The following is a 27,040-nucleotide window of genomic DNA, read 5'->3' on the forward strand; positions in this document are numbered from 1 at the left end:
CAACTTCATATTTCCTATATTTTTATAGTCGTAAAAATATTTCTCTATTTTATTTTCTACAGAACTACAAACACTAAAACCTTGGTAGTGTTGCTTTGTACATTTAGGTAAAAAATTCACTGGAGTTGATTTTTCGTATAGAAAAATATGGATATGGAATAGGGATCCAATCTCATTTTGTTCCTATATGAATACCCTATCATCCCATCACCATTTATTAAAAAGGCTATCCTTTTCCTCCCATGTTCAGCAGGACCAGCCACTATACTCTTAACCTCTCCATCTCCCTGTAAAATACAAGTAGACTAAATCAGGGCTTCCCTGGTGGCGTAGTGGTTGAGAGTCCGCCTGCCGATGCAGGGGACACAGGTTCGTGCCCCAGTCCGGGAAGATCCCACATGCCGCGGAGCGGCTGGGCCCGTGAGCCATGGCTGCTGAGCCTGCACGTCAGAGCCTGTGCTCCGCAACGGGAGAGGCCACAACAGTGAGAGGCCCGCGTACCGCAAAAAAAAAAAAAAAAAGGTAGACTAAATCAGCATTCTCAATCTGAAAGATTTTGTTAAAACCCAGATTTCTAAATCTCATCACAAACTTGGGGTGGGAGAATGGCAGATGGGCTGGAAGATCACACTAGGACCCTGGATCTATAGTAAGTTCCTTGGCTAACGCATATGCAGCCAACCTGGCTCGTGCCAACAGATGGACACTGTGGGGAATCACTGGAAATGGGTTCCATGCTTCCTTCTAGCTTTAAGACCCCTTACTTTTTTACAAAGTCTCTGGGCTACTTGTTTCTTCCACACCATTCGGGAATATGTGTAAAAGTCTTATCACAAAGAAATACAACACATATCAAATTCTAAAAACTACATGATTTTATTTGTAAAATTCAACATATTGCCTACTATTGCCCATGTCCATTTAAGTATTCCTCAGTTACAGCTCTCATTTTTCAAAATAAAGATCTTTGAAAATATACTCAGGTAGAGCAAGGTATACTAAGTATTTTATTAACTTGATATCCCATGGACATCAATTGCTAACACTATGGAAAAAGGGTTAATATAAAACAGTACAAAAGCATTACAGACAACAGCTTATCAATACTATCTTCATTCCATTAGTGGAATTTACTCATGTAGTTACCTTTATTCTTGAAATTATTTCATTTACAAAACAATTATTCTTTGCTATCACTTCAGCTTTCAGCTGTTTTAACTTCATTACGATGTTTTCTTCTGACATTTCAGTAAAGGGCACTTGCTTCACCTTGGATAAAAACTCTTGAATAATTTTTTCACCTTGCTGAAAAACATGTGAACGTTTCATTAGTCTTTAAAATGACTTTTCTAAAAGTCACATTAAATAGTAATGAATTGTCCCATTATAATTTCAATCTAAACACTCCACCCAATATTTAAACAACATTCTTTAAGTTTTAAGTGTGCACCATCTAGAATTTATAGCAAAGACCTTAGTTGACTGTATTTCTTCATAGCAAGTCATTAAAAAGATATTTATAAATATATTTTCAGCTGCTAATGCCAAAGAAACTGAATATTTTAGTAGTTCCCAAATCCCTCAGCTTTTATAACTGATATATAAACTTAACCTTCTGGGGGAAAAAGAACTCAAGGTTTACAAACACTATAAGGTATAAACAGTCACTGAAAATTTAATACTCATACACACATGAGATGTTTCTTCTTTGTTTATTTTACTGCCTAGTTATTGCCATTCTAAAGAACGTGGTTATTGCTTGCTATGTGACCCGTGGGCTAATTCCTTAACACACATTCCTCATCCGTAAAATGGGGACAATAATATTACCAACCACACAGGGCTGTTGTGAGAATTAAAGAGTTAAAGCATGCAAAGTGCTAAGAACAGTGCCTGACAAAGGATATAATGTTTATTACTGCATGTGAAGCTGAACTGAAAAGTCTGCTTTTTACCAGGGAGCCAGTTAGTAATATGTACCTTAGAGGTGAAAGGTAGATAATCCAAATGATAAGATAGAGAAGAAACACATCTCTATTAAATAACAAGTGCCTCTTTTTCCCAAAAAATAAAATCTAGATTGAGTAACATCGATAATTCTGTTACATGTCTCCCTTAGCTTAAAATTTTTAAAAAATTCATTGTAATTAATATTATCAATGGTATATGACTTCTATTCTAATTGGGAATCATTTACATAAAGGAGCCTACCTAATCCTGGATCATGGATAGCTGTGGGGCTGATACCAAGACCGTTTCATATCCAGATGGCAACCTTCCCTACTTAAAACTAATAACAAGTTATAATACATATCTCCTGCTTGTATAGGTACAACAGATAAAACCTTACCTTTTAAGCCCCAAAATCATACACATCATCTATTATTGTAACATCATCTATCCTTCAAGTAAGAACAACAAAAAATTCACCAGGTAAAAGCTAACAATGTGGGCTTCCCTGGTGGCACAGTGGTTGAGAGTCCACCTGATGATGCAGGGGACACGGGTTGCTGCCCTGGTCCGGGAAGATCCCACATGCCGCGGAGCGGCTAGGCCCGTGAGCCATGGCCACTGAGCCTGCGCTCCACAATGGGAGAGGCCACAACAGTGAGAGGACTGCGTACAGCAAAAAAAAAAAAAGCTAACAATGTGACAAGAGGTTGTCACAATGCATAATCACAGTAAGTGTTGCCAGGACCTAGATGTAAATTAAGATTCTTTAATTTTTAAAAAATCCACTGGGCATATGCTTATACCTTTCTGTGTGAACATCTAAATTTCACCCACCACTCAGAAGGCCTAACTTAAGATCCACTGCTCCCACAAGAACTGAAACATCCTGCCCACAGAGAGCTTTCCTGAGTAAACATTTGTCATAATTCTCTATGACATGCTCACTATTACTACCTCCCCAACTAGTTTCTAAACAACTGGAGGGAAGGAACTGTGTTCATTTCTTCATCATCTTAGCTAAGCACTGAGTAAATATGTGATTTAACTGAACTCGATCTATTTGTTTACAAGTAATCAAAGATATGCGCATGGACCTCTATAACTCCTTTGAATTATGTATTTTAACCTATACTAATATTCCTATCCTCCTACTTTTGAAATCTGGTACTTGAGATGCTATCTTTCAATTGTACAGATGTGTGCAGTGGTGAAACCAAAATGATACAGACGGATTCTTTACAGTGCAAAGAAATGTAAGTGGAAACCAATAATGAATGTTCAATAAGTAAACAATAGAATCATACAGGAAAAAAACAACTACAAAAATAATTTGACAAACCTCTCTTTCCAGATAGCACCTCTTTGCGGCTGGTTCCATTTCATCATATTCCTGTGGTTTCCCAATATTCTGAAATTCCTCTAGTTCCAGGGCTTTTTGTTTAGCACACTCTATTACATGCCTGGGGAAATTAGCAAGCTCGGCAACATGAATCCCAAAACTCTGATCACAGACACCTGTAAGAAATTTGAGGCATGTGAGGGGCAGGGTAGGAAGAGACAGCAATTTATGCAAATGGAACTTACTTTCTCACTTTGTCATTAGGAAACTTAACTTTGTATTATTTCAAATACATTAGCCAAATGTTTCAGAGTAACTTAAGAAAATTTTAATTAAGCCTCCAGTGAAAAGTGGTTATGACTTGGCACACAGTGCTATATTTTATCCTCGACAAATGTAGTAGGAAAAACAAAAATAGCAGAGAAAAGCCTTGACAGATAGTCCTCAAAAGCCTAGACAAATATCTGAATCGGAAGAAAAATTAATCAACACAGTATCTCTGAGGTTTTCTCATTTCATAAGGGAGGAACTAAAGTACTGTGGGGAAAAAAAAGATAAATGTAAAGTGTCACTAATTAGAAGGAGTATTTAGTTCAAAATGTATTTCAAATGACAATGAAATTTTTGACCCAAATCTAGTCTAGTAAATTTTTAGACTAGGTATGTTAACTTCACCCACATTTGCAGAAAATAAACTGACTTAAGACATTCCTTCCAAATGTTAAATACCAGTGATGCTCACAGTGTTATCATGGAGCTCCCATTTTTGCCTCAACCGTAAATTTTCCTTTAGCCTAGTTATATATCCCATGCATTCTGGAGCTGGATATTCCGCACAGCTTAGAGAAACAAAAATAAAATAGAAGCAAGTGCTTGATAAACATCCACAGTGAAGGAGGAACCTGTTCCTATCGACTCCTAATTTCACCTGGTCTTTTTTAATACTTTGAACCCATTTCTTTTTTCTTTCTTTTTTTTTTTTTTTGTGGTATGCGGGCCTCTCACTGTTGTGGCCTCTCCCGTTGTGGAGCACAGGCTCCGGACGCGCAGGTGCAGCGGCCATGACTCACGGGCCCAGCCGCTCTGCGGCATGTGGGATCCTCCCGGACCAGGGCACGAACCCGTGTCCCCCGCATCGGCAGGCGGACTCCCAACCACTGTGCCACCAGGGAAGCCCTGAACCCATTTCTTTCTCACACAAAACACCTTTTAAAAGCAAAACCTCAACTTCATGCTAAATGCCATGTCCAACCAAGAGTATCTATATTCTCTATCAACAACAATGCAAACAGTAACTCAGAAGGATTCCTAAGAAGCATAAGCAACAAAGAATCAAAAATAATCTCATTTATCTGCAACCAACTGATGCAGAAAAATGCGTTCATGGAAAATCAGAGAGCCATCTGAAAAAGCTATTCTGATGACTGGTGAAATGTTAAAGCAATAAAAACTTTACAGTATGTTAATCTCATCAACGCAGTCATCTGATTAGCTGCCAGGTCCACTAATGACAAACTTTTCTCAAAGGATGAAATGCCAACAAATAAGTCATTCCTTACCTGATAACTACTAACAATTTCAAGGTTTCTGGAGACCCCAGCTTTAAATGAACCTGTTCTATAACACATTCTTAAAAATATAATCAGATGATTATGACAGTTTATTAAACAGTAACAGCTAGAGCCTCAGAACTTCAAAGCTTATTGTTACTATCAAGTAGCTAATTTGACAAGAAAACATGCTGCCATGGGAGGTAGAACAAAACCCCTGTGACGATGTTCAAAAGTGCAGATCATTCTTTCTGTGACCTTTTTAAAATGAGTGGTTCTACCATGACACATAGAAATATAGATAACACACCACGTCCCTGTCCCCAGTCTGTAAATTAAGAGGTAAATGTGTTCTGTAAAGACATCAATAATTCATCCTAATGCAGAATAAGGCAATTACTAATGATTCCAAGGATAGGAACACCAAATTTACAGTACACCAGTGGTATGCACTCACCTTTCTTCACCTGATAAAGCATAGTTAAGGTCTCTTCAGTAGTTAGTGCTGTGACATGTAGATTATTAACAGTTGGTATCTGATTGGCCAAGGCAGTAAGTTCATGAAAATGGGTTGCAAACATGCAAAAAGCACGGATCCTTGTTGCAATGTACTCTGATATAGCCCACGCTAACCCAAATCCGTCATAGGTAGAGGTTCCTCTTCCCAATTCATCTATGATTATTAAAGAATCTTTGGTTGCAGACCTGAAACACGTAATTATATGAAAATTTCCCATGATATAGCATGTGGTAATGCAAACAACAAAATTAAGGCAATACAATGGGAAAGATGTGCCACAAATGTAACAGATTAATTATCTTAATATATACAAAAATTCAATGAGGTCAATGAAAAGCACTAAAACTTCAGTAAGAAAATGGGCATGGACATGAACAAACAACTAACATAAGAGGAAACAAATGGTGAATAAATATTTTTTAAATTACCAATCTCATTAGCTGTAATCTAAGAATTTCCAAATAAAGCAGCTATCATTCATTTCTTAACAATCAAATCAGTCAAGATTAAAAAAAATAATTCCACAAGAAGATGGGACAAGGGTGTGGTGACACGAACACTCGCATACACGGCTGGTGGTCACGTGAATCTGTGTGCCTGCCACAGCCCTACCAGCACCAGATATTAGCATTTTATTTTCTCTTTAACCAAATGAAAGGAGGGGAACTTTTTTTTAATTAGAGAATTTGACAGTTCTTCATGTGCTTATTGGTCATTTCTTTCTTTCTCCATGAAATGCCACTGACACCTTTTGCTTATTTCTTTAATTTTTTAAGTTATGCATATTAACTTATTGACTAATTACTGAACATTTGTATTGCTTCTATAATTCCCCACAAACAATAATCAAAGCATAATTTATTAAGGATCTACTATATGCAAAGTACTTTAGAAGACTCCAAGAAATAGAAGGCATAGCCTCCCTGTCTTCAAAGAAGCTCCTAAAAATGAAATAAAGACAAGAGATTTCATAAACTCTAAAATTAAAAGCTAATAAATTACAGGCATGTCAAAGAGTTTGAAGAAACACCCATGACCTTAGGCACATGTGACAAGGAAAGTCATCAGAGAAGTAGAATTTCTGTCATTACGGGCCTGTAAAGAATAGAAAGGACTTGGGTAAACAGCAGGGAAGGACCATTCCGGGTAGTGTGAACAGCGTAAGCAAAAGCATGGCAGTGGGGAGATTCATAAGGTGAACAACTACCAGAAACCTTAAGAAGACAACATTAAAAATCAAAGAAGCTTTCCACAACTATCGCCAGTCACCCTTTTAAAATAATATAAAGTGCATAAAGCTCACAGGAAAACTATTAAACTAGATAAAAGATCACAGATGTTTTATAGATGAACCTGCAAATTTACTTTTCAAAGGACAGAGACATCCATTTCCATTTTCAGGAGACTGGGAAATGAACTCACCTGAGAATAGAAGCAGTTTCTAACATTTCAGCCATGAATGTGGAGACTCCTTTCAACTGACTGTCACCAGCCCCTACCCGGGCCAAGATACAGTCCACGATGGACACTTCTGCTGACTCACATGGCACAAAACACCCAATCTGGGCCATGAGAACTACCACCCCAGTCTGGCGAATATATGTTGATTTACCTCCCATGTTGGGACCTACAAAACATGATATCAACAAGCAAGATTATTAACTTATTTTTGCAACTAATAAATTGAATATTACTCCTAAATTGCACATCGGTGACTAATTACCTAGGTCATGTGATATGACATACAAGAAGCAGACCACAGGCTGCCCAAAGGCATGAACAGAGTTCCTGCCTTATACTAGTCCCTGAAACAATGCTATTTTCTCTTCAGACAAGCCTATGCTGTGCCCTTCTTCAAGAGGACCCATGAAAAATATATCTTACCTGTAATTTGACTATGGTCTAGAAAGAACATACAGACCACTTCCCCACAGCTCACAAAGCTGCCTGCAGGATAATTTTATGACATTCAGAAAACAGTACAGGCCTAACTGATTAATTAACTAAACACTATAATTCATTAATAAATGCATCTATCAGAGAATGAATCAGTATGATCAAGTCCTTCAAATCAAGTAAATTCCACACTAAAACCCAAAGACATGACCCTACTTTTGGAAAATGTGCAATTTACCAACTAATGGTGTTAGATTATATGAACAACTTGAAAATCCATTTGGGGAAATAAAATACAATCACTGACTGTTTCCCAAACACATTTGCCCAAAGACTCCTATCACCCCTGCACCCTAACACTTTTATTTTCTAGAATCTCGTTAAGATCTCTCAAAACCCTTTAGTTTGAGACAAGCTACCTTAGTCTATATACAAGTCTACTTTTTTCGAGTTTCACATGAATATAGTATCATGTCTTTTAAAGAATTGCTACCCTAAGCTGAGGTCATTCCAGCACCTAATTCTGTTTGACTTTCAATGACCTCACTATTGAAAGGTTTGGCCCAAAGGTAAGCTTGGAGGATGAAGAGATGTTCATTTTTAAATGCACTGAACCCCTGGAACAGAGGTTTCATTCTGTTCACATATATTCATTCATTCATTCATTCATATATTATTAATATACTACTAACTAGAATGAACAACGTTCTTTTTCTATCATCAAGGACTAGGATTTTCTTCATCAACTTAAAATATATTTCCACTCCAACATAATAAATGGGAAACATTACCCACAAAAAGCCCATAAACTAGGTTTTTTTACCAGTAATGATGTGGAACACCTGTTTATCTTTTTCAAAGTGAACATCATTAGGAATAAATGCAACTTCATCTTGAACTTCAACACAAGCATGTCTGGATGCTTTCAGTATAATTCTCCCTTGTCCTTTCTCCAAAATGACCGGCCGTACATATGGAACAGGTGCTCCATTGGACACGTGAGCAAAGCTGACAACAGCATCTAGCTGAGCTAACACATCATTTAGTGTCTGCATCGGTTCTACATAGCCTATATAAAAACAGAAAAGGTACACAGGAATATTGGATAAGAAAAAATACATATAAGCAGCTGTAAGAATAAATTCAACCCTCCTCCATTTGGGAATTCAAAAACCATTTCCTAATTTATATAATTTTTAAAAACTAACCGAGGTTTGCCATAACTAAACATGAAAGGAACACCTAAAACTTAACATGAGGTTAAAATGTGTTGTCACATTTTCCCTTACTATGAACAGATTTCAAAAATAGAGTATGATGCCCTCCCTTACCAAGATCCATTAAAATATAAAAGGTGCATAGACGCTTGGACTTCCCTGGTGGTGCAGTGGTTAAGAAACGGCCTGCCAATGCCGGGACACCGTTCAATCCCTGGTCCAGGAAGATCCCACATGCCGCAGAGCAACTAAGCCCATGTTCCACAACTACTAAAGGCGGCGTGCCTAGAGCCCGTGCTCCGCAACAAGAGAAGCCACCACAACGAGAAGGCTGCACACTGCAACGAAGAGTAGCCCCCAGCTCACGGCAACCAGAGAAACCCACACGCAGCAAAAGTTAACATCACCAATGATACGGCAAAAGACATCATGTGCCCCTTAATATGAATCCACAGACAACAGTAACTTCTGCGTATTCCAGACAAAACTGTATCACCTGAAAACAATCATGAGGAAACATCAGACAAACTCAAACTGAGAAATGTTCTACAAAATAAATGGCCTGTTCTCAAAAAAAAAAAAAAAAATGTGCATAGCTGCTTATATAAGGAAATGAGGTAGAGGTTAAAAAAAAAAACTAACAAGAAAAAGCTTCTATGGAAAAGCTTTCATGATATATTGATAAGGTAAGAAAAGCAGAGTGCAGTGATATGTGAGGCACAATTCTAAATTTTAAGAGTCTGAAACCAGGATGGCATTTCACAATTATCCTAAGAAACGTGCAAACACTAGGTAATAAGATATAATGTGACTGTCAAGATTGTCACTTGAGGTTTTTCTCCCATGCAGTTAAATTTTAGCATAAATTTAGTTCCATAACTGTTTCTTAAAACACTTTCAACAAGATTCCACTCTGCTAGAGCAGTAAAACTAAAAGCTATTACATACATTAAACAGTCCCTGACACATGCTAGGCAAAGCATGATTAGGCAATAAAAACGGTCAAAATTTTCAGAATAGATTCTAAAATTTTAATAGGTTGGAGGGGCTGGTATAACAGACACATGGCTCACACGGAACTATCACATGGACATCAATGTGTCAAAAGCTTCAAAAGACAATCAAGAGAACACTGTTTAGTTTTAGAAAAATACAACACTATCAGTTTAATCAAATGGCAGAAAATCTGACTAATCTCTGATTCCCTTGTTCCCCATAAAAGTGATAAAATATTTTTTGAAAATAAAAATTAACTTATGAATTTAAACCACTTTTAAATTTATTCCTGTTTTACCTAACATATTAAAAAGGGGGGGAGGGGGAGAGTTCATCATACTACCCTACCATATAGCAATAGGAACCTGTGAGAATTACTTAAATATTAGTGGAGTACTTACATAATTACTTTAACTCATAAAATTTCTAACATACCAACAAGAATAGGTTTATAATAAAAGAAAACCAAAAGCCTCTTAATCAAGAGTCTATATTTGGTATCTCACAACACCTGGCTCTTCACAGCATCACCTTTTCTGGTTTAAGAGCAAGATAAATTACAAAAATGATCTATTACATTTTTAATAAAGATAGTTTATAATGTGTATATTAGACCAAGAAGAGGTTTCATTTAAATTCAAGGTGAATCCAAATACAAAACCTTCAATTTAAATGTTAAAATCTAGCAGCTTTAACCTACTAGGTATTTAATGAATATTAGTTAATATTATTTTGGGGGAAGACTCCCAGTTTGAATATATGTAGTGTTTTTTAGGGTCCTTACAAATGCAATCTAGGCTAGGAACATAATTCAACTAGAAGATTACCATGCTACAGCAATCTGATACCACCAAGCAAAAATGTAATCTTTACAAATCTCATTCATCTCAACACAAATATATAAAGTATACTAAAACCCTTTAAAAGTTTTATGTTTCTTTCTGATTTACTATAAAAATTCATAATAGTAAAACAATTTACAGAATTATACATGCTTATACTTTTTAAATACTTACTACCCCTAAATAATCCAGCACACATAACCTGAGAACAAGGACATCTTCCTACTTAATCACTATGCACACCCAAGAAATGTGACACCAATATCATATTATCTCATATTAAACTTTGCCAATTTGTCCCAATAGTGTCCTTTACAGCTAGTCCCCAATTCCAACCCCTAGTACTGGATCCAATCAAGGATCATCCTCTGCCTTTGACTGTTCTGTCACTTTAAGTATCCTTTAATCTGGAACAGAACCTGCCCATTCCTTCTTTGCTTCCATGACACTGACATTTTTAAAGAGTGCAGGCCTTAAAAAGTATGTCCCACAATCTAAATTTATCCAATTTTTTTTCTTCTTGTTACTATTCAGGTTAAACATTTTTTTTTCTTTTTTCTTTTTTTTTTTGCGGTACGCGGGCTTCTCACTGTTGTGGCCTCTCCCGTTGTGGAGCACAGACTCCAGACGCGCAGGCTCAGCGGCCATGGCTCACGGGCCCAGCCGCTCCGCGGCATGTGGGATCTTCCCGGACCGGGGCACAAACCCATGTCCCCTGCATCGGCAGGCGGACTCTCAACCACTGCACCACCGGGGAAGCCCCAGGTTAAACATTTTTTTCAAGACTACTACAGGTATAACTTGGAGATATTGCAGGTTCAGTTCCAGACCACCGCAATAAAGGGAATATCACAATAAAGCAACATACAAATGTTCTGGTTTCACAGTGCACATAAAAGTTACATTTACACTATACTGTAGTCTATAAGCAATAACAAAAAAAGTATATACCTTAAATTAAAAAATACTTTATTGCTAAAAAATGCTAACCATCATTTGACAAGGTAGGGTTGCCACAAACCTTCAACATTTAATGTATTGGTTCTATTAGATTTACCTGAAGAAATATTGACAATTTCTTTAACAATGGCATCCTGGGCTTCCTCATATTCGGTTTTATTTTTGGTATACTCTTCATTGAGAGAAGTCAATTTACTGCAAATCAAGATAATGGTATTATTAAAAATATTAAAACATCTACTGGAGATAATGTGCACTATATAAAATATATCCAGAGTATTATCCTATAAAGCATCAAAACAATTAAAATCGAAATATCAGTAGAAAATGGGCAATTCATCAGGGGCGGATGTGGCTGGAATTCAGTGTATTAACATTTATGCTGTTTGGAATGGCCCAATGGCACCAATAGGATTCTTGCTATAACAATTATTCCCTTGAGTAAAATTCTGGTCTGTGACCTTTTCTAAAATATTTAAATGGAACCTAAAAAATAAAACAAATGAATGTATACAGCAAAACAGAAACAGACACAGATATAGAAAACAAACTAGTGGTTACCAGTGGGGAGAGGGGGAAATTAGGGATATAGGATTAAGAGACAGAAACTACTATGTATAAAATAGATAAGGCAACAAGGATATATTGTACAGCACAGGGAATTATAGCCATTATCTCATAATAACTTTTAATGGAGTATAAACTATAAATATACTGAATCACTATGCTGTATTCCTGAAACTAATATAATATTGTAAATCAGCTAAACTTCGATTAAAAAATAAATAACACACACCTCCACACACAGTTTCTCTCATTACTGTAGGAAACGGTCTTTGATACTGAAAGTTGTCGAAGTAAGGTAAATGTTTTGAAAACAATCTTACTGAGCAATTTGAAGAGTAAATGAAAATTAAAGGTTGAAATAAAAATTGCTGAAGATGAGAATAGACAAAAAATATTCACTGGTATCAAAGGAAGGGAATGAAATTAAAAACAAAAAGACAAGATGAGGCGGTCACAGAGGATACAAGAAAGAGGGGGAAGTACTTATCAGAAGGAGGGCGGTATTAGTCAATCAAGGCAATAACCGTGAACATGATGGAACCAGCGAATGCCATAACATGCATATACAGCTTGAGAACAGTACATTGGCACAAAAAGACTATGAAACAGGCAACTGGAAAGAATTAAAGGAAGAAAAGAAAGAAGCAAAGACATTATAAAAGTGAGACTGCTGTGTGACGGGGAGAGCTGACAGAGAGAAAAGAAGAGGTGGGCAGGAATCAGATTGTACGGGTTATAGTAAAGATTTAAAATTTTTCTGGATGACAGACACTGGAGGTTTTTAAGAAGGACAATTATATGATCTCAGAGCCAGATCCACAGCAAGCAATCTGTTGACAACAAGCAATGAATGAATGAACGAATGAATTTTTCACAACTTTTGGAACCACTGTGGTCAGTTCAACCTCTATATATATTTTGGCTTAGGTAAGACTGAACTTTTGAGGTGTTATAATCATCTTCCAGTCACCCATTGGTTAATTATGACATATATAAATTTCTTGAATCAGGGATATAGTGTGATTGAGAAACAGCAACTAATAAATTTGGCAACAGAAGATCCAGGTTAGAGTATCTATTGTTACTAGCTGTCCAATCCTGGGGAACTGGAGTTTCAGTTTCTCCATCTAAAAAGTGAGAGAACTTTAACCTGTCCTGTTTATCTCAGAGAGCTGTTATGAGAAACAAACTAAACAGACCGACTGTTTTCATTACTAGGTTGTCTGAACACCTAGAATAATGTCTACATGTAACAGACACTCAAAACACTTACTAAATAAATGGAAAGAGGATCATATATACAAAAGTTAGCTGTAAACACTAAGAATATTCAGGCGGGTGGGAGTAAGGCTGGCCATAAGTTCTAGAACATTACAGAAGAGAAAGGATAAATGCCCTCACTCTACCAGTCACAGAAGATTTTTAAATAATTCTTTTTTCACCCATGAATAATCTGCCTCAGGAACTTCCTAACATCAGCAAGAGAAAACGCAGAAAAAAACTGGTAAGATTTTTTACAACATGGAACACATTTTTTTTTTTAAAAAAAAGCTGTAGTCTAATGAATGGCCTTATTAAGGCTGGTAGACATCTCCCTAAACTAAATGATACAACCAACTGATATACCAGAAGAATTTAATGATCAAGGATAACAAAGTTTTCTTAGAAAAAATAAATGTGAAAATAACTAACAGATATGAAGGGGAACTAACTGTAATAGATATGGAAACATAAAATAAATGTAATACAATGTATTTCATACTGATAAAAGGATGGTAAGAGACATACATGAAAGAATAATCTTAAAAATAGACCCAAAGTGCCATTTCAGTCAATGAGGAAAAAATGAATTACTTAACAAGTGGTGTTGGGATAGCTGACCAACCTCTTGTAAGGGAAAAAAAGCTTCAATCTTATCTTATGCCTCATATTAAGAATAAATACGGTAAAACTTCCTTACCATAGAACATTCACATTTCATCAGAGAATAGTTTCATGGGACTAGTAAAGACTTAATTTAACATAGGCTTACAAACCTGTTCGTAAATTTAACACCATTCTTCTGGATATCTACTGTACTGAAATTTTTATTATTACGAAGGACTTTTTCTTCCTTGCATGTTACGCGAAAATAATATCCAAATTGTGTGTTGGAATCCAGTTTAATCTGTTTGCCAGGATCCAAGCCTTCATGACCAGGAAAAAAAAGAAAAAGTATGTCATAGATATCTACAGCCATTTTCAATGTAAGTGTTTAAAACACTTAAATCTAAATAGTGAAAAATACACTTTTATTACATGACAGCATACTGGAAATTATTAATATTATCCAACTGGGAAAGATGCACATGCTACTTCATTTACTTCACTCAAAAAACTACATGAAAATACTTAAACCCCCTTATTAATGTTAGCTTCTGATGCGGAGGCCTTTCTAGGTAAACGCAACCAAGGCTGCAGAGCACCAGCAGTGGGTAGCACACACTGTTCTAAGATGCTGTGGGCATGAGCGTAGATAAGAAATGGTCACTGTCCTTGAGGAGTTCTGCTGAGGGTTCTTAGTTAACCAAAGCATTTCTCTGGAACTAATATAGAGTATAATTAAAGAAAACAAATATACTTTCCCAACAAAAACTTGAGACTCTGACAATGAAGCCCTAGAAAAACTAGGACATATACTTAGTGTTAAGTGTAGGAAGCGTCACAAAACAAGCAATGACCAATCAGCTAGACTTCATGCACCTAAGATTTTTGAGTTTTTATGTTTGTCCTGTCCTCATAATCTCATTCATCATTGTGATCTTTAGACCCCAAACCAGAAGAGAGAGATACTGTCTACAAATTTATTTGCTAAAGCATGACTATGGAATGTTAGAAGCAGCAAACAACTAAAGACAGACCTCACTTGACCAGAGAGGAAAGAGACATAGAGAGAACATGGAGAGATCTATGAAATGAGGAGGGTAAATTTCAATATCCTTCAAGGCAAAGATTCTTAAATCTAGGATCTAGTTCATATAAGGACTCTCCAAGGAAACTATTTGTAAAAATTTTTATATATGTTGGTATGGGCATATACAAGAGTACTGCTGCTCTGAGGGGTCTTCTACTATGCTAAGATTTATTTGTTCAACATACATGTGAGAGATGCTCAGAACAAAGAGGTTTATAAATTCAGAGCAAAAGAGAACAAAACGGTGTGAGACTAATTAGGGAACTGATAATCCAGGGAATTTAAATCTAATAATTTTATTTTAAGTTGATATTAATGAAGTGCTTGGGAACCCCAAAGCCAAATCAATGAACTATTCCTAGTAGGATTAGGCTTATAGAGGAGGTAACATTTAAAACAGGTCTTATTTAAAAGACGCGATGCAAGGGCATGTAGGGTGATTTGTCTGGCAGGAACGTGGGATTAGGGAAATTAGTAAGAGAAGAATCTGAAGGGGAGGCCAGGCTCCAGATGTAAAGAACCCTGTATGTAGACTTTATGTGACTGTAATTTTATTCAGTAGAAAAGGGGGTTGGCACTTTAAACAAGGAAGTGGCACGATCAATTGTGTCTTCTAGGAAAGCAGTTCTGGCTCCAGTATGGATACTATGTAGACAAAAGAATTATTCAAACCTCCGAGAACCCATTCTTACCTAGTTCTCTAGCTGCACTTATTAATGTTGACTGCATCTTCTTTTCTAAGTCATCCATTATTTCTCTTAATTCACTCAAGTTAGGATCAAATGAAGGTTTTACAAGGAATTCATGGTTTTCCACCTGGAGACAGAACAAAGAGTAGCTAAATTTTATCAATGATGGGTAAAGATGGAAGTCATGAAAGTATTTTGCTTAATTTAAAATTCACTAATGTTTTGAGTTAAATGATTCACTATCCATAAGTTACTCAGTCACACTATAAGGAGATTCTATATATTAACAGATATAAAGAGTTCTGTTTATTAGGAGCTTAGATCTCTGGATATAGAAAAATTATTCATATGAAACATAGTGCTGATGATAATTTTGTCCCTAACAGTATTCATTATTTTTATTTATATTTTTCCCTAAGCAATATTTAAAGACTGTAACAGAATGTGTAGCTTTTGCCCAAATCAAGGATCCATCTTAGGAATCTCAAAAAGTTAGCTCTTGAAATCCCTTTTTGAAACAAAATGACTAAAACTTGGACAAATTATGAAAGAATATTTTTTAAAAAGAATGAATCCTATCCTTATAGACATTAAGAACTATTGAAAAGACCTAATTTTATGTAAAAATATAAGAGTCAGTTTTCTAAAACAAGATTTTTAAAACTTCAGTAAGTGAGACTGATATAAATTCCTCCCAATTACTATTCACTTAATCAGAGCACACCTTCTTCACATACCAAAATTGAACACCACAATAGGGAAATAAAATCACAATACAGAAAGCTAGCAAAAAAAGAGAATAAAACGTTAATCAAATAACTTTCTCAATTTAAACCAACAAAAGATTTAATTATATAATACACTAAAATTTAAAATTTCAAATAAACCTAATTTTTTAAAAGGCAAAAGATTTGTAAAAATAGCTTTGCAAAATATAAAAATGTAAAGGTTGACATTTTCTTTTATAAAACGGCACTTGTTTGCATGTATGAGAAAAACATCAAGTCATTAAATGGGCAGGCATAAAAACACACAACTCACAGATGAGAAAATAAGTAGTAAACTAAAGCCACAGAAAACTGCTAAAGCTCCATAATAATAAAACACATGAATATTTAAGCAACCTTAAGATATTATTCTATAGCTTTTTTTTTTTTTTGCAGTACGCGGGCCTCTCACTGTTGTGGCCTCTCCCGCTGCGGAGCACAGGCTCCGGACGCGCAGGCTCAGAGGCCACGGCTCACGGGCCCAGCCGCTCCATGGCATGTGGGATCTTCCCAGACCGGGGCACGAACCCGTGTCCCCTGCATCGGCAGGTGGACTCTCAACCACTGTGCCACCAGAGAAGCCTATAGCTATTTTTTTTAAGGAAAAAGAAAAACCCTATCACCAAATACTAATGAGGCTATAGTGAAATTAGTATACTCATTCATTTCTGGTGAGAATCTAAGTTGTTATAACCTTTAAAAAAGAAAAAGCAATATGAGACAAGACTCAGAGATATTTGTTATACTCTGACATAGCAATTCTACTCCTGGGAATTCAATCTAAGGAAATAATGCAACAGAAGCAAACAACACAGGGATGAATAAAATCTCTACAGATTTATCTGTTACAACAAGACCTGGAAATAACAGAACATCACAATATTTGCACAATCGTACATCACTAGAATATTATACAGTTATTTAAACAAACAATGAAGATGATCTAGAAACAAGGACCAAGACTTATGATAATCCAAGGAAAAAAATAATGCTACAATGGTGGATTGACAGTGTTACAGAACTGCCTTCTTCCAATGAAACTTAAAGAGAAGTGAGGCTGAGCCAGGCTTAGTTCCCATCCTCACTCCCACCTTCCAGAAATCCTCTGGTGAGTCAACAAAGCCCTGAGAAATCTCACTAAGAATCCCAACCTGGAGAGTAGAAAGTTGAGGGGTGCCCTTACAGTTTCCTTCCACAGATGGGGGAATACTATTCTGAAAATGCTGCTGGGAGACCCCAGTGAAGCAAGGGAAAGTGATGACTGAGCTCTAACTTAGTAAACACACCAAATGGAGTATCCTTCATTAATGCCTTACTCCTCCCAAACAATGGATAAGAAAATATACCACCCAACTAAGTGTTCTAACCTAGAACTGAGGTATTCTAACAAACACAACATAATGACCTCTACGAGTTGTCTTGCAGATTATCACCCACCTAGCTCCAGAAACACACACACCCATTACACCAGACTACACAAAGGAAATGGAACAAAATAAACCCAGGCTTAGAACTCCAAAACGGGATAATGAAATCAAGAAGCAAGATAAAAAGAATAAGGAAGGGAAGTTAGATCCTAGCAATATCATTAAAATACAAATAAATACAACATAACAAAGAAGAGGAGAGATACTGTTGAATCAAATTACCTGTACTGACATAGTAGAAAAGACTTGATATAATCAGAGAGAATTCACATGAAAGAGATTAAAGTCATTAGAGAGGAGAAAGTAAGTATGGAAGATACTAGAAATCTTCAAAAACTCCACTATCCTAGAAATACTAGATAAAATATTATAAGCACTTTTTCAAATAAGTGTACAGTTGAGTTAGGGAAAACTGTGTCTGAGCTCCTGCAAAGTGGAGAGTCCCCAGCATAGAGCAAGGCTGGGGGACCATGTTAAAAACGTACCTCATGAGATATGGTAACAATTAGGGAAATGTGCCTCTATCAGCCTGGGCCCCTGGAAAAGGGAAGGCGGGGGCAGAATCTCCTCTCTGACAATGTGTGACTAAAAGCCAGCCTTTACTATATATAAAATAGATAACTAATAAGAACCTACTGTCTAGCACAGGAAAGTCTACTCAGTACTCTGTAATGACCTATATGGGAAAAGAATCTAACAAAGAGTGGATATATGTATATGTATAACTGATTCACTTTGCTGTACAGCAGAAACTAACACAACACTGGAAATCAACTATACTCCAATAAAAATTAATTTTAAATAAATAACTAAATAAAAGCCTGCCTTCACTGGAGTTGGGATTTCAAATGTCTGCTGTATGTCTCAGCAGTGAAAAAGGCTGCTGGGTATGGCCATTTCTATTATCCCCTCCTTCTACAGTGACAGAACTGACAATTTTTCATGAGACACGTAGCTACTAAGAACAAAGACTACATTTTCCAGCTTTGCTTGCAGCTGGTGTGGGCATATAACTAAATTCTGACCAACAGAATGTGAGCAGGAATGATGTGTACCATTTCCAGAATGTGTCCTCCTCTTCCCCTTTAGTCCTCTCCCATTGGCTAGAATAAAGATAAGGTAGTAAGCCATCCTGGACCTTGAAGATGAAGGCAACACCCTAAGGATGCTAGAGAAGTAAAGGGGAGACAGGGTGCAGAGACAGTGGGGCTGCCCTGCCAGCCCTGTGCTGCTATGCCCACACTGTCGTGATAGAAAATGAAACCCCTATTCCTGTTTAAGCCACTGTTATCGATTTATTTGAGGTTTCTTTTTCAACAGCTAAATCTTTGCCCTAACAAATGTAGAAAGCTACAGGCTGAGAAATAAATGTGTTATTGGGTTAATTACATTTGTAGGGTATAAGGCAAAAGCAAATTTTATCTGAGAGGATATATGATTTGCCTGTATGATTTGCACAGAAGGAACCCAGATAAATGAGAATTCATAATCTAAACATACATAACAGACAAGGAAACAAGCCACCACGAGTAAGAGAGTCAAAAAAAAACAAAAACGGTAAGACTCAGCAGAAAGAAGGAACAGATTTAAATGCAAGAAATTTTCGAGATGGGATATTAAGAATGGGAATGGAACACCTGAGCAAAGAACAAGCTACTACTTTAAAAAAAAAAAAAAAAAGACTAGGCAGACTTAGAAATGAACCAAACAACCTCTATAAATGAAAAATATAATCATTAAAAAAAAACAAAACCCGGGCTTCCCGGGTGGGGCAGTGGTTAAGAATCCGCCTGCCAATGTAGGGGATATGGGTTCGAGCCCTGGCCCAGGAACATCCCACATGCCACGGAGCAACTAAGCCCATGGGCCACAACTACTGAGCCTGTGCTCTAGAGCCTGCACCACAACTACTGAGCCCAGGTGCTGCAACTACTGAAGCCCACCCGCCTAGAGCCCGTGCTCTGCAACAAGAGAAGCCACCACGAGAAGCCTGTGCACCGCAACAAAGAGTAGCCCCTGCTCGCCACAACTAGAGAAAGTCCACGCGCAGCAACGAAGACCCAACATAGCCAAAAATAAATATAAATAAGATAAATTTATTTTAAAAAACCCAATGGGATTGTTAAACAACATATTAGAGCTGAAGAATGAGACCATCTGAAATAATCACAAAGAGAGAAGCACAGACACGTGGCAGAAAAAGAATGCAAAAGTCTGACACATGTCTAATCATAGCTTTAGAAAAAAAGAGTAAACACAATAGTCAAAGAGATAATGACTAATAATTTTCCAGAACTAATAAAAGACATGAATTCTCTGATTAAGAAAACACAGCAAATCCAAATAGGAAAAATAAAAAAGAAATCCACTTTTGGGCCCAGTGTAGTAAAAGGAACCAATATCTGGGATCAAAACTTGTAAACAATAATAGTGCAAGCCAGCAGACAATGCAACACAATCTTACAGGTACTAAGGAAAAGTAGCTGTCAATGTGGAATTGTACACTCAGATAAAATATCCTTCAAGAACAAGGGTGACACCAAGCAGGGGTTCGGGGGTGGGATGAATTGGGAGATTGGGATTGACATATATACACTAATATGTATAAAATAGATAGCTAATAAGAACCTGCTATATAGCACAGGGAATTCTACTTCACTCCACTGTACAGTAGAAACTAACACAACATTGTAAAAACAACTATACCCCAATAAAAAAAAGAACAAGGGTGAAATACAGACATTTTCCAACAAACAAAATCTGACTAACAGACTCCCCCCCACCAATAAAGGAACTCCTAAAGAATATCCAGGAAGAAGAAATGAACAGCAAAGAAAATGGTAAGCAGATGGGCAAATCTTAACACTGACTATAGAGAAATCTAAGGGGTAAAAAAGATAGAACTAAAATATCAACCAGTAATGAAGAAATATAATCTGATCTAAGGTATTCTAAGGTCCTAGTATTCTGGGGGAGAAGTAAGAAGATGCTGATAACGTTTTCGACTTTGATGAGTTATGTATACACATTTTTTTAAAAAATTTGTGAAGAACTTCAAACCAGTGCATGTGTGATAGGATAGAGGAGGAGCATAAGAGGGAAAAATGGGAATTTTTAAAACCCAATCAACATAAAATTAAGAAAGAACAGGTAAGGGGAACCAGGAACGATAAGAATCACAAAATAATTCGGTAGAAATAAATCCAAATTGCCACTTTAAAAAAAGAGATTATCAAATTAAACTTTTTTTTTTTTTTTTGGCTGCTATGGGTCTTCGTTGCTGCATGCAGGCTTTCTCTAGTTGCGGCGAGCTGAGCCACTCTTTGATGCAGTGCACAGGCTTCTCACTGCGCTGGCTTCTCTTGTTGCAGAGCACAGGCTCCAGGCACGCGGGCTTCAGCAGTTGTAGCTCATGGGCCTAGTTGCTCCACGACATGTGGGATCTTCCCACACCAGGGATTAAACCCACTGCCAGGCAGATTCTTAACCAATGCACCACCAGAGAAGTCCCTATCAAATTAAATTTTTTTTAATTTTTTTAAAATTTATTTATTTCATTTATTTATTTTTGGCTGTGTTGGGTCTTTGTTGCTGCCACGGGCCCCCTCCAGTTGCGGCGAGCGGGGGCTACTCCTTGCTGAGGTGCACAGGCATCTCACCACGGTGGCCCCTCTTGTTGCGGCATGTGGGCTTCAGTAGTTGTGGCACACGGGCTCAGTAGTTGTGGCTCGTGGGCTCTAGAGTGCAGGCTCAGCAGTCATGGCACACGGGCTTAGTTGCTCCACGGCACGTGGGATCCTCCCGGACCAGGGCTCGAACCCATGTCCCCCGCACTGGCAGGCAGATTCTCAACCACTGTGCCACCAGGGAAGCCCTCAAATTAAATTTTAAAATAAATAAAATCCAGCTATAAGTTTTACCTAAACCAAAAAAACTCACAAAGGATGGGAAAAGATATACCATGTAAAAAACAAACAAGAAGGACTCTGGCACTGCTTTCTTATGATCAGACAAAATAAATCTGAGGCAAAAAGCATTACATAATAATAGCATTACTATTATTTAAATATCCCTAAGAATGATAAAGGTTCAACTGCCCACACACACACAAAAAATGACAGCTCTGTGCCTTGAAAACATATGAAGCAAAAATGTACTGAATTTATGAAGACATCCACATTTCTCTCAGTAACTCAGCAGATTAAAATTAGCAAGTATCCAGACAATGTGAACAAAACAACTAAAGCTTTATCTAATGGACATATAGAGAACTCTGCAACCAAAATTAGGGAGCACTCATAATCCACACACACATGGAGAAGTTTTATGAAACTGACACATACCAAGCTTGGAAATTTAAAAACTTACTTCTAAACAAAAACTTACTTCTAAACAAATGACAAACCAAAGAACAAATAAATGATAATGGAATAAAGGACTTAAAACTAAGTAAGAAATTGTACCTCTCAAAACGTATAGGATTCAGTCAGCTAAAACAACACAATGACAGGAAAGTATAATCTTAAGTGCTTACTAAAAAAGAAAAGGCTGGAAAAGTAGTGAACGCTCAACTAAAGAGGCTGAAAAGAGACCAAAATTAGATGAAATATATATGTAAGAATGGAAATTAATGGAAAAAAAGAAAAAACCCAAAGATCCAAAAGAGGATTTTAAAGGTCGATTTAGACAAGTTGATTCTCTAAAAAACAGACAAACTATGGAAAGGAAGAAGTGTCAAGGGAGGCACAAACAAATTATATTAAAAATAAACAGGAAATCTATCTGCAAATACAGCAGTCCTTTTAAAAATAATAAGCAATCACTATGAACAACTTTTAGCAATTGGAAAACTCAGAAATATACATCTACTAGAAATATATTCAGAATATAAATAGAACACTTACAACTCAACAACAGAAAGACAACACAATTTAAAAATGAGCAGGGCTTCGCTGGTGGCGCAGTGGTTGAGTGTCCGCCTGCCGATGCAGGGCACGCGGGTTCGTGCCCGGGTCCGGGAGGATCCCACGTGCCTCGGAGCGGCTGGGCCCGTGAGCCATGGCCGCTGAGCCTGCGCGTCCGGAGCCTGTGCTCTGCAACGGGAGGGGCCCCAGCAGTGAGAGGCCCGCGTACCGCAAAAAAATAAATAAATAAAAATAAAAATAAAAAAATAAAAATGAGCAAAGGATCTGAAGAGACATTTCTCCAAAGATATAAAATGATCAACAGGGACTTCCCTGGTGGCGCAGTGGTTAAGAATCCGCCTGCCAATGCAGGGGACACGGGGTCGAGCCCTGGTCTGGGAAGATCCCACATGCCGCGGAGCAACTTAGCCCGTGCGCCACAACTACTGAGCCTGCGCTGTAGAGCCTGCGAACCACAACTACTGAGCCCGCATGCTGCAACTACTGAAGCCCACGCGCCTAGAGCCCACACTCCACAACAAGAGAAGCCACAGCAATAAGAAGCCCATGCACCACAACGAAGAGTAGCCCCCCCCACCGCACTAGAGAAAACCCGTGCACAGCAACGAAAACCCAACGCAGCCAAAAATCAATCAATAAAATTTAAAAATAAAATAAAATGATCAACAAATACATGAAAAGATACTTATCATTAGACACCAGGGAAATGCAATTCAAAACCACAATCAAATACAACTTCATACCAACTAGGATGGCTATTAAAACAACAAAACAAACAAAAACCACAGAAAATAACAAGTATTAGCAAGAATGTGGAGAAACTGGAATCCTCATATATTGCTGGTGGGAATGATAAATGGTGCAGGGACTATGGAAAACAGTGTAGTGATTCCTCAAAAAGTTAAACATAAAATTACCATATGACTCAGCAATTTCACTCCTAGGTATATACCTAAAAGAACTGAACAAATACTTGTACATGACTGTTCAAAGCAGTACTATTCATAATAGCCAAAAAGTAGAAACAACCTTTAAGTCCATCAACAAGTGACTAGATAAACAAAATGTAGTATATACATATAATGGAATATTACTGAGTCATAAAAGAAGCCAGTCACAAAAGGTCACATATTGTATGATTCCATTTATAAAAAATGTCAAGAATTGTCAAGTCCATAGAGATGAAAAGTAATTAGTGGTTGCCAGCATCTAGGGAAATTGGGAAAAGTAAGTAACTGCTAATGGGTATGGGTTTTCTTTCGGTGGTAATGAAAATATTTTAGAACTAACTGGTAGTGGTTGCACAACAGTGTAAATGTACTAAATACCAATGAATAACACGCTTTAAATTGGTTAATTTTATGTAAATTCCCCTCCAAAAAATGCAATCATTGGAAAGAAAAAAAAAGGAAAAATGTATTTATGGATAGAAAGACTCAATGCTGAGAGGGAGGAGATATGGGGATATATGTATACGTACAGCTGATCCACTTTGTTATAAAGCAGAAACTAACACACCATTGTAAAGCAATTATACTCCAATAAAGATGTTAAATTAATTAATTAACTAATTTTAAAAAAGACTCAATGTTGTAATGATGTTGATTCTCCCCTAAGTTAATTATTAAATTAAATGCAATTTTAATCAAAATATTTAAGACAATATTATTTATAAAGTTTAGAAATAACCAATAGCACATATTAATGATATGATGAAAATATTAACATTAATGAAATGCATGAAAATTATAATAAACACCAATTTCAGGATAGCATGTAATTCTGTGGAGGGATGTATGCAAACAGGACTTTATAGTGTGCATACAAATGTTGATTATATTAGTATGACAAGTATTTTATAATCAAAATTTTAAACTTTTAAATACCTCAAAAAGGGGGAAAGTGGATGGAGAAATTAACAGGAGAAAGAATGTGGATAGAAAGAAGGGGAAAGGAAGGAAAAGGGGTGGGAAGAAAGAAGGAAAGAAAAAGAGGTCAAGACCCAGAGGGGGCCAGACAGAGGAAAGGCGGAAGGTGAAAGTGGGGAAAGATAAAGGGGTGAAGGAAAGGGAACAGGAACGAAGAATTCTTCAGGCATCCAGGCAGAGCAGATTACCTGGAATGCGGGGATGGGGAGGCGGGTGGGAGGACAGGGCGGTAGTAAATCAAAGTGATAACAGACATTTCATTGACATTGAATGTCAGAAGATAGTGGTGCATCACCATTAAAGTTTAGGAAAGCTGTAACTATAATAATAAAGATTTGCTCGAGAATAAAGCTAAAAGACAGATATGCTTATCAAGCATGAAATAATTCAAGGACTATAATATCCATCAACCTTTCTTTTTAAAAAACCCAAAACACCTGAAAAACAGATCTAGCCAAATAAAAGTGGAATCAAGCATTTTAAGGCCAGGAATGAAGAAGCCATGGTAAAAGGACATGGTAAGCACTGAATCCATTTACATATAAACATGAACATTAAACAGCCTGGAAATTGGAATTAAGGCTACAGACATGTTGTGCATATTTTAGCCCTGGCCACTGTAAAAATATAACTATTAATAAATACCAAGAGGTATGAAGGGAGTTCTACAGAAGCACATACAAGAGTGGTTAACTGCTCAACTTTCGGAGCAGGTAATTAATACTCCAAAATTGAAATATGTCCTTCAAAGAAATCTCCAATCTCCTCATATTTTTCCTAATGTAAGTTTCTTTAACCTATGTTTTAGATTATTTTCCCTCTCTTATGGTAAAAAATTATTCATCTGAAGTTCAACAATTCCCTCCCAGAATTTTTTTTTTCTGTTACACTGAAAACCATTAGGTTGGACCCTCTTAAAATTAGAAGTTACGTCTATAGTATAAGCTTATTTCTCTATCTATGCATCTGTCTGTACATAACCATAAAAAGACCATTAGCTGTACCATTAGCTGTGTCTCAATGGAGGCACTACTAGGATTTTGAGTGGGACAATACTTTATTGTAAGGGACTAAAACACAAAATTTCAACATCTGTCCTCTAAACCTTCAATACTGCCCATACTTGAGAAAAGACTAAATGTTAGTAACAGTTATTTCTGGGTGGTAGATGTGGAGGATATTTTTAACTACCATCTATCTCTCTACCTTTCTGCATTGTGTGAATGCTATTTTATATAGGTATCAGTTTTACAAAAACAGTGTTTTGTTTTTTATAGGACAACAATAAGAAAAAATGCCAACATTTTGACAGTTAATTCTAGATGGAAGAATATGAATACTTCCGTGTTTTGTATTTCTTTTTCGTTTCCGAGTACAAAAACTTTAAAGTATTTATATTTAATTTAAAGTTATAGTTAATTTAAAGTTATAAAGTATCTTTATAACTTACATATATTTATACAATAATGATATAGTTGTATGAGGATTATTTAATTGTGGTTTTTTAAAAACTATTTCAATTTCTTCTGTCCCAGTATTTTCAATAAAAATTTATCTAAAGTCATTACTTTTCCAATAGTAGATGAATTATCAGTAATAAGTGTATGTAAAAACTAAGATTCAAAGATAAAATGGTCCAAATACATACAGAAAGGTTTAAAAATTTAATACATCTCACTGAATCACCCAATAAACAAATATTGTTTACATTTTTGTGAAAAATCACTGTTTTTTTTGAACCCTGTCTTGGGGTAGTTTTGCTCTACATTTACTTCAAAAATGGAAAACCCGGGGCTTCCCTGGTGGCGCAGTGGTTGAGAGTCCGCCTACCGATGCAGGGGACCCGGGTTCGTGCCCCGGTCCGGGAAGATCCCACATGCCGCGGAGCGGCTGGGCCCGTGAGCCATGGCCGCTGAGCCTGCGCGTCCGGAGCCTGTGCTCCACAATGGGAGAGGCCACAGCACTGAGAGGCCCGCGTACCACAAAAAAAAAAAACAAAAACCTTTCTATAAGATTTATGGAAAGCAGCCACAAAAAACACCCAACGCATTTATATAAAAAGCTAAGCCTAGGAAAAAACAAAAATTAACCCAACCACTCATATAAATGACTGCTCGTCTCATCACATGAATTCCTAAGTGCACAGGTAGAAAATATGAAATCATACATGAAATGATTGATATCCTCTTGAGGTTTTCTCAAAGTGGTTCTGAGTCACGTAACTGAAATACCTAAATTCACTACAAATATCTACAATGACAGTGAAGGTTTGAATTCACCTCATAACCTGAGCTAAGTTTAAAAGTTTGTAACTGAGAATAAAGACAGAATCTTAGGAGACACTCCTGGTGGTCTTACAACAGTTATTTCCCTCCTTCTCCCTTCCCAGTAGTGCTCTTACTTTGTGTATCTCCAACTAGAGAAATAACCTACCCCTTGTATCTTAGGCCAAACATCCCATTCTATTTCTCTGGCCACAATCATTGCTTAAATAGTCCCATCAAGACAAAC

General features: G+C 36.8%; 1 protein-coding gene and 1 long non-coding RNA gene across 2 annotated transcripts in view; one reads left to right on the forward strand and one right to left on the reverse strand.

Moving 5' to 3' along the window:
• Positions 1–852: 852 nt before the first annotated feature.
• MSH2 (mutS homolog 2) overlaps positions 853–27,040 on the reverse strand; it is a 73,356-nt gene continuing 47,168 nt past the window's right edge. Inside the window, exons 9-16 of the mRNA XM_004264976.3 lie at positions 15,486–15,609; positions 13,877–14,027; positions 11,371–11,468; positions 8,082–8,327; positions 6,785–6,989; positions 5,300–5,547; positions 3,293–3,468; positions 853–1,305 (exon numbers count right to left, since the gene is read on the reverse strand). Of these exons, the coding sequence (XP_004265024.1) occupies positions 1,135–1,305; positions 3,293–3,468; positions 5,300–5,547; positions 6,785–6,989; positions 8,082–8,327; positions 11,371–11,468; positions 13,877–14,027; positions 15,486–15,609 (1,419 nt within the window). The 3' untranslated portion in view covers positions 853–1,134. The remainder of the gene's footprint in view (positions 1,306–3,292; positions 3,469–5,299; positions 5,548–6,784; positions 6,990–8,081; positions 8,328–11,370; positions 11,469–13,876; positions 14,028–15,485; positions 15,610–27,040) is intronic.
• LOC125960886 (uncharacterized) lies at positions 4,040–11,242 on the forward strand. The gene is made up of 2 exons (XR_007471005.1): positions 4,040–4,342; positions 10,949–11,242. It is a non-coding gene; the product is annotated as an uncharacterized LOC125960886 (long non-coding RNA).

The sequence above is a fragment of the Orcinus orca genome, chromosome 13, assembly GCF_937001465.1.
Source record: "Orcinus orca chromosome 13, mOrcOrc1.1, whole genome shotgun sequence".
In the NCBI taxonomy this organism is placed as follows: domain Eukaryota; kingdom Metazoa; phylum Chordata; class Mammalia; order Artiodactyla; family Delphinidae; genus Orcinus; species Orcinus orca.